Source organism: Arachis stenosperma, chromosome 2 (genome assembly GCF_014773155.1).
Source record: "Arachis stenosperma cultivar V10309 chromosome 2, arast.V10309.gnm1.PFL2, whole genome shotgun sequence".
NCBI lineage: Eukaryota > Viridiplantae > Streptophyta > Magnoliopsida > Fabales > Fabaceae > Arachis > Arachis stenosperma.
Window position 1 is genome coordinate 117,529,490 of NC_080378.1, and position 12,355 is coordinate 117,541,844.

The 12,355-nt window shown below is 40.2% G+C and overlaps 2 protein-coding genes across 2 annotated transcripts; both read left to right on the plus strand.

Annotated features, from left to right (window-relative positions):
• The first annotated feature begins 2,262 nt into the window (after positions 1–2,262).
• Positions 2,263–3,476, plus strand: LOC130963559 (uncharacterized). The gene is made up of 2 exons (XM_057889662.1): positions 2,263–2,693; positions 2,747–3,476. The coding sequence occupies exons 1-2, from the start codon at positions 2,263–2,265 to the stop codon at positions 3,474–3,476; spliced, it is 1,161 nt and encodes a 386-aa protein (XP_057745645.1).
• Positions 3,477–3,694: 218 nt separating this feature from the next.
• LOC130963560 (uncharacterized) lies at positions 3,695–7,090 on the plus strand. Its single transcript, XM_057889663.1, has 3 exons — positions 3,695–3,986; positions 4,224–5,795; positions 6,147–7,090. Exons 1-3 carry the CDS (start codon positions 3,695–3,697, stop codon positions 7,088–7,090), a joined length of 2,808 nt encoding a protein of 935 aa, XP_057745646.1.
• Positions 7,091–12,355: the final 5,265 nt, after the last annotated feature.

Below are 12,355 nucleotides of genomic sequence, written 5' to 3' on the forward strand. Positions count from 1 at the left end.
TTTTAGTATGTTTTAGTTAGTTTTTATTTAAAATTCACTTTTCTGGACTTTACTATGAGTTTGTGTGTTTTTCTGTGATTTCAGGCATTTTCTGGCTGAAATTGAGGGACCTGAGCAAAAATCTGATTCAGAGGCTGAAAAAGGACTGCAGATGCTGTTGGATTCTGACCTTCCTGCACTCAAAGTAGATTTTCTGGAGCTACAGAAGCCCAATTGGCGCTCTCTCAATTGCGTTGGAAAGTAGACATCCTGGGCTTTCCAGCAATATATAATAGTTCATACTTTTCCCGAGATTTGATGGCCCAAATAGGCATTTCAAGTCAGCTCAAGAATTCTGGCGTTTAACGCCGGAACTGGCACAAAAGCTGGAGTTAAACGCCCAAACTGGCACAAAAGCTGGCATTTAACTCCGAGAAAATTCTCTACACATGGAAGCTTCAATGCTCAGCCCAAGAACACACCAAGTGGGCCCGAAAGTGGATTTTTACGTCATTTACTCATTTCTGTAAACCCTAGACTACTAGTTCTCTATAAATAGGACCTTTTGCTATTGTATTTTGAGGTTCTTGGTAGCTATCTTTGAACGTTTAGTTCTTAGACTATGGGGGCTGGCCTCACGGCCATGCCTAGACCTTGTTCTTATGTATTTTCAATGGTAGAGTTTCTACACACCATAGATTAAGGTGTGGAGCTCTGCTGTACCTCGAGTATTAATGCAATTACTATTGTTCTTCTATTCAATTCAGCTTATTCTTGTTCTAAGATATCACTTGTTCTTCAAACTGATGAATGTGATGATCCGTGACACTCATCATCATTTTCACTTATGAACGTGTGCCTGACAACCACCTCCGTTCTACCTTCGATTGAGTGTGTATCTCTTGGATTCCTTAATCAGAATCTTCGTGGTATAAGCTAGAATCCATTGGCGGCCATTCTTGAGAATCCGGAAAGTCTAAACCTTGTCTGTGGTATTCCAAGTAGGATTCAGGGATTGAATAACTGTGACGAGCTTCAAACTCGCGAGTGTTGGGCGTAGTGATAGACGCAAAAGAATCACTAGATTCTATTCCGACATGATCGAGAACCGACAGATGATTAGCCGTGCTGTGACAGAGCGCGTTGAACATTTTCACTGAGAGGACGGGATGTAGCCATTGACAACGGTGATGCCCAACATACAGCTTGCCATGGAAAGGAGTAAGAAGGATTGGATGAAGACAGTAGGAAAGCAGAGAGACGAAAGGGACAAAGCATCTCCATACGCTTATCTGAAATTCTCACCAATGAATTACATAAGTATCTCTATCCTTATTTTATGTCTTATTTATCTTTTAATCATTCATCCTCCATAACCATTTGAATCCGCCTGACTGAGATTTACAAGATAACCATAGCTTGCTTCATACCAACAATCTCCGTGGGATCAACCCTTACTCGCATAAGGTTTATTACTTGGACGACCCAGTACACTTGCTGGTTAGTTGTGCGAAGTTGTGATAAAGAGTTGAGATTACAATTGTGCGTACCATGTTGATGGCGCCATTGATGATCACAATTTCGTGCACCAACTTGTCTCCAAGCAAGATCGTACCTAATAACATAATGTGGCATTTCACGTACCTCTGAACACTATTTTCGTCAATCAATTGTAAACGTTCTTTTAAATCCCGAAGCCACATCAATTTTATGCAACTTCCTCTACAGTATGACTTTCTTAGTGCAACCCCAAACTGGTGGAAACAATCACCCTCTAAGGCTTCAAAACTGCTCAAAGTGATTCCTGTCACTGGAAGACCGTTTGTCAGGAGACCAAGAATAACGGCTACATCCTCCAGTGTCATAGCACACTCATCAATCGGAAGGTGAAATGTATGTGTGTCTGGGTGCCACCTTTCGACTAGAGCATTTACCAGTGCTTTCTAGTATTGAATTATTCCAATTTGAGAAGTATGATAAAAACCGATAAACCGTAAATATTCCTCCACATTAGGATGGTACCGATCCAGAGGCAGTGGGTAATTACATGTCAACATCCATAAACTCTACAAAAACATAATATACTATTAGTCAAATCATTAATAATTACTAATTTACTACTAAAATTTAATAATTTTCGAATTAGAGTAACTAATTATAATGGCCTAATGCTAAACTTCCTATTAATTATACAATTTAATAACTACCATGTATGAATAAATACAATTAACACAAATAATTTTACGAAATCCAATTTACTTGACAATTAACTACACAAGACTAATGAACATCATGCGCACTGAAAATTCTCTGCACGAATCCGAAAAACGCTCACAAGAGGAGGAAGACCTAAAAGATAGGAGTACTAAGAAAGTGAAGATGGATGCAACAAAAGAGGAGGGTGCTCCCATGGAAGGAGTAGTTGAAGTGATCTTAGAGGAAGACTCAACTATGGAGGGTGTGCAAACAGAGTCAGCAGAGAATGTTGAGGCCTCTAATAAATCCAATGAACAAAATAAGGGTACTAAAGCTTCCTATAAGGATATGGTGATGGCTAACGGCTTAGGGGACTCTTTGAATCCTGAAGAAATTGTTCAGATGGTTTCTGAAGATTATGAATCTGACTTCGAGAAGGATAGACTTGCAGAAGAACCCCTAGCTCCCTTCAATCCCAAACCTGTTATCGAAGTGTCCCTAGAGGAATACGATGAATGGTGCAGGCCATGGAAACTCTCTCTTATTGTGAAACCGTTGGGCAAAAAAACAGTCTCCCTTTTATGGAGAAATGGGTAACCAGAAGATGGGCGAAGCAAAGCACCATCAACGTAACGGATCTGGAGGAAAACTTTTTCTTGATTCGTTTCCATGCTCAGGAGGACTATGCCTACGCCCTCTTCGAAGGGCCTTGGATGATTGCTGATCACTACCTTTTGGTCCAAAGATGGAGACCTCTTTTCTTTCCTCACGAGATGGGAATCCAAAAAGTAGTTGTCTGGGTCCGCATCCCTAACCTACCAGCAGAACTTTACAACAGATTTTTTCTAGGAAAACTGGGTAACTCCCTGGGCACTATGTTGAAAATCGACGGCCATACGTCTATACACTCCAGAGGAAAGTTCGCTCAGATTTTTGTTGAGGTGGACCTTAGGCAGCAACTTGTTCCTTCTTTCTCTGCTCTAGGTAAGGATTTCCGCCTGGAGTATAAAGGTCTTCACTTAATCTGCTTTAACTGTGGAAGATATGGCCACAGAAAGGACGATTGCCCAGAGTTGAGTATATCGGGCACAAACGCAGTCTCCATACCAGAAAGCTCACCCTCAGATCTGTCGGAATACTCCACCGACAAACGGCCAGAACAACCACATGCCAAGGAGGATCAGAATCAGAGTCAGAAAGGGAAAGAGCGGATAGAGAGCGAGAATCTCGATGCAAATCAGGAAAATAATGGCCAAGATATTAGCAAGGATACACCACAAATCATGGCAATTAAGGATTAGCAACAATCATCCCCTTTTGGTTCCTGGATGGTAGTTAAAAAAAACGCTAGAAGAGGTAAGCAATTAAATCAGGAACCAAAAAAGGAAGGATATGCAACAAATCAGTCATCTCGCTTTAATGTTTTATCTGATTTAAAGGAAGAGAATACCAACCAGATGAATTAGAGCAGAATCAACAGTAACCCCTCCATGAAAGGAAAGGAAATATCAAAGAATCAATGGCAGAAATCTGGAACAAATCAGAAACATGTAAACAAGGTGATCATCAAGACTATTGGAGGAGTTTTAGCTACATGCTAAGGGAACAAGCAAAAGTCCACAGAGAAGGAGGGTATGTACCCATTGCCGGAGAAGTTCCAAGTACTATCTTCGAAGAAGGAATGACACCTCAGACAGGTCCATCCTCTTTGAGAGCTGATCCTCAACCTATCACAAACCACACTTTCGATCCAGGAGACATTCCCTATCATAACAATTCAGGATCTGAACACATGGTGGAAGATCAACCAAGTAACTATATGGTGACAGGGGCTGCTGACCCTATGAGGACTACGGAAGTATCCTCGAATTGCTAAGGCTTTATGCCTCCGTATCCTTTTTTATTCTTTCTTATCATAATGATTAGTAGGAATATTTTACTATGGAATTGTAGAGGAGCTTCTGCTAAAGGTTTCTCTACCATTATTAGAGATATGAGCTTTAGATATCATACTTCGCTTATTTGCCTTTTTGAGACCCACGTTTCAGGTTCTAAAGTAGAAAATGTTATTAAAAGAATGGGTTTTGACGCTTGGACCATCAGTGAGGCGGAAGGATTCTCTGGAGGTATTTGGTGCCTCTGGAATAAAGATGTCTGGGATGTCCAAGTGATATGCATTCACAAGCAACTAATCCATTGCAAGGTTTCTTGGAATAAAGAAGAGCCCTGGTTCCTCACGGCTATATACGGTAGCCCTAATCCAACTATCAGAAGGGATCTGTGGTATATGTTAGAGGAAATTGCTAACCTTACAATTGGGCCTTGGTGTATCGGCGGCAATTTTAATGCTATTAAATCTGCCCAAGACTCTGGGGGGAGCTCCAACCTTTCCTCAGATACCAACAAATTTATTGATTGCATGTGTAACTGTGGCATGATGGAGGTTGAGTTTTCTGGTCCTCTCTTTACATGGCAGCGGGGTCACATCAAGAGAAGGCTAGATAGAGTTCTAAGCAACTTTGAGTGGACTCAACTTTTTCAGGCAGCAGGAGTTAAACATCTACCAAAGTTGAAATCGAACCATCTACCTATTTTGATAGATTTCCAACACACTATCCAGGATAACTCTAACAAACCTTTCCGTCTTCTTGCCCCTTGGTTACTTCATGATGATTACTCTAATCTTGTTAATGATGCATGGAATCCGAATGACTCGTTGATTGATAATATTAACTCCTTTACTAATAGAGCTAAAGCTTGGAATAGAGAGACTTTTGGAAATATTTTCAGGAAAAAAAGTGGCATTATTGCCCGTTTAGAAGGCATCAATAAAAGTCCCTCATTTCAAAGTAACCCCTTTCTTGAAAAACTTCAGAAAGAACTCTGGAGTGAATATGAGAATATTGTTGTTCAAGAGGAGAGTTACTGGTTTCAAATGTCCAGATGCAACATTATCAAATTTGGGGACAAAAATTATACTTACTTCCATCTTAAAGCTAATGGCAGGAGAAGGAAGAATAGAATTAAATCTCTAAAAATTGATAATGAAAATTGGTCTGATAATCCGAATGTTCTTAAAGCTCTAGAAGTGGATTTTTTTAAAAATCTTTTTTCAGCTGACACTAACTCTAACCTTTTATCGTCGTTTCCTATCTCAGGTAACTTTCCAGCCCTATCTGAGGAAGAGAGGCAGCTTATTGCTAAAGAACCTATTGATGAAGAAATTAAAGCTGCTGTTTTTAATATGGGTGGCTGGAAAGCTCCAGGAGCAGATGGTCTACCCCCAAAGTTTTTTCAGCACTCTTGGGATAAAGTTGGAGCTACTGTTTGTAGCTGGGTTAAAGAGGTCTTCACTAACCCATCCAGCATAAGCAGTGTCAACCAAACTCTTATTTCTCTAATTCCCAAAATTGATACCCCTGAGACTTTTGCTCATTTTCGGCCCATAAGTTTGTGCAACGTCTGCTATAAAATAGTAACCAAAATGCTGGCTTCCAGATTAAAGCCTTTTATGACAAAACTCCTCTCGAATACTCAATCCAATTTTATTCCTAGAAGAACTTGTGCTGACAATATCATCATCACTCAGGAAGTGGTTCACTCTATGAGAATCAAAAAAGGTAAAAAAGGCTTTATGGCGATAAAAGTGGATCTCGAAAAGGCCTATGACAAGTTGAATTAGAATTTCATCTTGGAAACTCTAGCAGATGCAAATATCCCTATTAACATTATTAATCTTATTGGTGTCTGTATCACTACCTCCGCTTTCAATGTCCTTTGGAATGGTTCTTCTTTGGAAACTTTCAGCCCCTCAAGAGGGATTCGTCAGGGAGATCCTCTATCCCTTTATCTATTTGTTTTTTGCAATGAAAGATTATCTCAACTTATCACCAAACTAGTGAATGAGAAAAAATGGGATCCTATTAGACTTTCTAGAAATGGTCCTAATTTGTCTCATTTGTGTTTTGCAGATGACTTGATCATTTTTGCCAAAGCGGACAATAGCCAAATTAGTGTTATCAAGGAGGCTCTGGAAATTTTTTGCAGCAGCTCAGGCCAAAGCATCAACTATGATAAATCTTGTGTTTTCTTCTCCAGCAACATTCATCACTCTGTGAAAGTTGATTTGAGCAACAACCTAGGTATCTCCCTAACATCCAATTTAGGTAAATACCTAGGTGTTCCTCTCATTCATGAGCACCGAATTCAGCACCATTTCCAATTCATTTTGGACAAAATGCAAAAAAGACTAAACAGCTGGAATAACAAGTCTCTATCTCTAGCAGGCAGGTGCACTTTGGCACACTCAACTCTTGCATCCATCCCTAGCTATGCAATGCAAACCATGAAGATCCCAGTGGCTGTTTGTGAAAAAATTGATAAAATTTGTCGCAATTTTATTTGGGGGTCGGATGTTAATAGGAGAAAGGTTCATCCCATCAGCTGGGACAATATATGCAAACCTAAGAGTGAAGGGGGGCTGGGCTTTAGGACGGCAAAAGAAAACAACAAGCTTTTCCTTATGAAGCTAGCGTGGATGCTTATTAACAACAAAGAATCTCTTTGGGTGAAAGTTCTTCGCAGTAAGTATGGCTGTGGGGAAGCTCTGTTGCCTAAAGTAAAACAGAAGAATAGTAGCTCTAATACGTGGCAAGGTATCGTTAAAATATGGAATGACTTCAGACCTCACCTTATTTGGAGGATAGGAGACGGTAAAGAGGTGGCTTTCTGGTCAGATCAATGGATAGCAGGAATTCCTAAACTCAGTGATTTAGCTCTAGAAGATATCCATTCCGTCATTAAAGACAAGGTGGTTGATTATGAAAACTCAGACGGTACCTGGAAGCTTAACATTCTGAACCAAATTCTACCTAGTGAAGCTATTGATATGATAAGATCAATTCAGGCACCCTAATGGGATTTGGGAGAAGATATGATTTGCTGGTTGCCCTCTTCTACAGGTATTTTTTCTATTAAATCCACCTATCTAACAACACACCAATCCAACCCTAGCAGTGATTTTCCTTTTGATAAAATCTGGAAACTCAAATTTCCCCAACGTCTGAGAGCCTTCACTTGGCTTCTATCTCAAAATGTCCTCTTAACTAATGAAAATAGAGCTAAAAGAAGTCTTACTGAAGTAGCAGACTGCCCAAGATGTCCAAATAACTCCGAGACCTTGCTCCATGTGATGCGGGATTGCCCTTTCTTCAGCAGAACATGGAAGAGCTTGGTAAACAGGAACTCTCAGCAAAATTTCTTTCAGACAGATATCCAAGCCTGGTTGAAAGAGAATTTGTGGAGTCCTCATAATAGAAATGGACCAGCTGGCCCATTATTTTCATCACCACCTGCAACCTGGCATGGAAAAGCAAAAATGAGCTCATATTTCAAAATGTTCCCTCTAACCCAAATACTTTACTTAATCAAGTTATTTACCTGGTGATGAGCGGATAATTTGTACGCTTTTTGGCATTGTTTTTAGTATGTTTTTAGTATCTTTTAGTTAGTTTTTAGTGTATTTTTATTAGTTTTTAATTCAAATTCACTTTTCTGGACTTTACTATGAGTTTGTGTGTTTTTCTGTGATTTCAGGTATTTTCTGGCTGAAATTGAGGGTCCTGAGCAAAAATCTGATCCAGAGACTGAAAAGGACTGCAGATGCTGTTGGATTCTGACCTCCTTGCACTCGAAGTGGATTTTCTGGAGCTACAAAAGCCCAATTGGCGCGCTCTCAACGGCATTGGAAAGTAGACATCCTGGGCTTTCCAGCAATATATAATAGTCCATACTTTGCCCAAGATTTGATGGCCCAAACCGGCGCTCAAAGTCACCTACAGAAATTCCAGCGTTAAACGCCGGAACTGGCATAAAATTTGGAGTTAAACGCCCAAACTGGCATGAAAGCTGGCGTTTAACTCCAGAAAAGGTCTCTACACGAAATTCCTTCATTGCTCAGCCCAAGCACACACCAAGTGGGCCCGGAAGTGGATTTTTCTGTCATTTACTCATTTCTGTAAACCTTAGGACACTAGTTTACTATTAATAGGATCTTTTGACATTGTATCCGTACCTTATGACCTCATAACATTTTTTTACACGTTTCTTTCCACAGTATGAGTCTCTAAACCCCATGGTTGGGGGTGAGGAGCTCTGCTGTGTCTTGATGGATTAATGCAATTACTACTGTTTCTTATTCAATCATGCTTGCTTCCATTCTAAGATAATACTTGTTCTTAATCCGGATGAATGTGATGATCCGTGACAATCATCATCATTCTCAAATATGAACATGTGCCTGACAACCACCTCTGTTCTATCTTAGATTGAGTAGTTATCTCTTGGATTCTTTAATCGGAATCTTCGTGGTATAAGCTAGAACTGATGGCGGCATTCAAGAGAATCCGGAAGGTCTAAACCTTGTCTGTGGTATTCTGAGTAGGATTCAATGACTGAATGACTGTGACGTGCTTCAAACTCCTGAGGGCGGGGCGTTAGTGACGGACGCAAAAGAATCACTGGATTCTATTCCGGCCTGATTGAGAACCGACAGATGGATAGCCGATGCTGTGACAGAGCATCAGGAACGTATTTCCAATGAGAGGATGGGAGGTAGCCACTGACAACGGTGAAACCCTACATACAGCTTGCCATGGAAGGAGCCTTGCGTGTTTGATGAAGAAGACAGTAGGAAAGCAGAGATTCAGAAGATGGAGCATCTCCAAAACCCCAGCCTATTCTCCATTACTGCAAATCAAGTAACCATTTCATGTTCTTTTGCTTTTTACAATCAATCCTGATAATTTCTGATATCCTGACTAAGATTTACAAGATAACCATAGCTTGCTTCAAGCCGACAATCTCCGTGGGATCGACCCTTGCTCACGCAAGGTATTACTTGGACGACCCAGTGCACTTGCTGGTTAGTTGTGCGGAGTTGCAAAAGTGTGATTGCAATTTCGTGCACCAAGTTTTTGGCGCCGTTGCCGGGGATTGTTCGAGTTTGGACAACTGACGGCTTATCTTGTTGCTTAGATTAGGACTAGTTTGTTTTTGTTGGTTTAGAGTCTTTTAGTTGAGTCTAGTTCATATTCTAAGTTTGGTGTCAATTGCATGCTTTTATTTTTCTCTTGATTTTCATTTTTGCATGTTCTTAGTCCCTTTTTGATTCATAAAAATTCTAAGTTTGGTGTCCTCTTTGTGTTTTTCCTTTAAAATTTTCGAAAAAAAATTAGTGTTTGATTTCTAAAAATTTTAAGTTTGGTGTCTTTTGTGTTTTTCTCTTTCCTCTTTTTAAGAATCAAATCTTTTTCATAAAAATTTTTCAATCATATCTTTTTAATTGCTGTTTTCAAAATTTTTTTTTTACTAATTGATTCAGTTCTCAATTTGCTTTGATCTCATTTTCCCTTTTGATTTTCGAATTTTCTTATTTTCCTTTCTATTTTCGAAATTTTTTTTATTTCCTTTTTATTTTTATTTTTTTTCGGTTATTCAAAAAAATAAAAAAAATAAAAATAAACAAAATTTATCTCTTTGCAATTATTATCATTTCCCTTTTGTCCATTATGGACTTAAGTGGAATTAATCAGTCCAAGAGGACTCTGGGGTCATATGCTAACCCCATTACAGCTGCATATGGGAGTAGCATCTGTACACCTCCCATCAAAGCAAGCAGCTTTGAGCTAAACCCTCAACTCATTATCATAGTGCAGCAAAATTGCCAGTATTCCGGTCTTCCACAGGAAGAACCTACTGAGTTTCTGGCACAATTTTTACAAATTGCTGACACAGTACATGATAAAGAGGTTGATCAGGATGTCTACAGACTACTACTGTTTCCATTTGCTGTAAAAGATCAAGCTAAAAGGTGGTTAAATAACCAACCTACAGCAAGCATAAAGACATGGAAACAGTTGTCAGACAAATTCCTGAATCATTTTTACCCTCCAAAGAGGATGACACAGCTAAGGCTGGACATCCAAGGCTTTAAACAAGAGGATAATGAATCCCTTTATAATGCCTGGGAGAGGTATAGAGGTATGCTAAGGAAATGTCCCTCTGAAATGTTTTCAGAGTGGGTCCAGTTAGACATTTTCTACTATGGGCTTACAGAAAAGGCTCAGATGTCTTTAGACCACTCAGCTGGTGGATCTATACACATGAGGAAGACAATTGAAGAAGCTCAAGAGCTCATAGACACTGTTGCTAGAAACCAATACTATATTCTAGCAATGAGTTCGTTCCAAAGGAGGAGGTCATGGCATTAGTCACTGATCCTAATCCTCAGGAACAGATGAATGAGCTTAATCAACAACTGCTCCTGATGACAGAACAGTTAGCAGAATTTAAAGAGATGCTCCATGAAACTAAAGTTGCTAATAAGAGCATAGAACTACAGTTGAATCAAGCAAAACAGTAAATATCTAAACAGATAACAGAGGAGTGTCAAGCAGTTCAATTGAGGAGTGGGAAGACCTTGAATAACACTGCTCAAAAGAGCAAAAAGCCAAACAAGGAACAAGTGACAGAGGACAACCAAACCACTGTTCAAAATCCCTCTGAGGACAGTAAGAGCCCAGAGAGGAATATTGGCGTTCAAACGCCAGAAAGGGAAGGAAAGTTGGCATTAAACGCCCATTCCTTGCCCAGTTCTGGCGTTCAAACGCCAGAAAAGGGGGAAAAGTTGGCGTTTAACGCCCATTTTCCACCCATTCCTGGCGTCCAAACGCCCAAGGAGGATCAGACACCTGAGAGTGCTGATAATTATCCCTCTAACAAGGCTTCTTCAACCACTTCTGTAAGGAATAAACTTGCAGCATCTAAGGTTGAAGAATATCAAGCCAAGATGCCTTATCCTCAGAAACTCCGTAAAGCAGAACATGATAAGCAATTTGCCCGCTTTGCAGACTATTTAAGGACTCTTGAAATAAAGATTCCGTTTGCAGAAGCACTTGAGCAAATACCTTCTTATGCCAAGTTCATGAAAGAGATCTTAAGTCATAAGAAGGATTGGAGAGAAACTGAAAAAGTATTTCTCACTGAAGAATGCAGTGTAGTCATTCTAAAAAGCTTACCAGAAAAGCTTCAAGATCCTGGAAGCTTTCTGATACCATGCACATTAGAAGGCACTTGCACCAAGACAGCTTTATGTGATCTTGGAGCAAGCATCAATCTAATACCTGCATCCACTATCAGAAAGCTTAGGTTGATTGAAGAAGTCAAACCAACCAGGATATGCCTCCAACTTGCTGATGGCTCCATTAAACACCCATCAGGCATAATAGAGGACATGATTGTCAAGGTTGGGCCATTTGCCTTTCCAACTGACTTTGTGGTGTTGGAAATGGAGGAGCACAAGAGTGCAACTCTCATTCTAGGAAGACCCTTCCTAGCAACTGGACGAACTCTCATTGATGTACAAAAGGGGGAAGTAACCTTGAGAGTCAATGAGGATGAGTTCAAGTTGAATGCTGTAAAAGCTATGCAGCATCCAGACACACCAAATGACTGCATGGGCGCTGACATTATTGACTCTCTGGTAGAAGAGATCAATATGGCTGAAAGCCTAGAATCAGAACTTGAAGACATCTTCAAAGATGCTCAAACTGATCAGGAAGAGCCAGAGGAGGCAAAGGAATTTTCAAAAATTCCTCAAGAGGAGGATAAGCCTCCTAAGCCTGAACTCAAACCACTACCACCATCCCTGAAATATGCATTTCTGGGAGAAGGTGAAACTTTTCCAGTGATTATAAGCTCTGCCTTAAATTCACAGGAAGAGGAAGCACTGATTCAAGTCCTAAGGACGCACAAGACAGCTCTTGGGTGGTCCATAAGTGATCTTAAGGGCATTAGCCCAGCCAGATGCATGCACAAGATCCTATTGGAGGATAATGCCAAACCAGTGGTCCAACCACAGAGGAGGCTAAATCCTGCCATGAAGGAGGTGGTGCAGAAAGAGGTCACTAAATTACTAGAGGCTGGGATTATTTATCCTATTTCTGATAGCCCCTGGGTGAGCCCTGTCCAAGTTGTTCCCAAAAAGGGAGGCATGACAGTGGTTCATAATGAAAAAAATGAACTGGTTCCTACAAGGACAGTCACAGGGTGGCGCATGTGTATTGACTACAGAAGACTCAATACAGCCACCAGAAAGGATCATTTTCCTTTACCATTCATA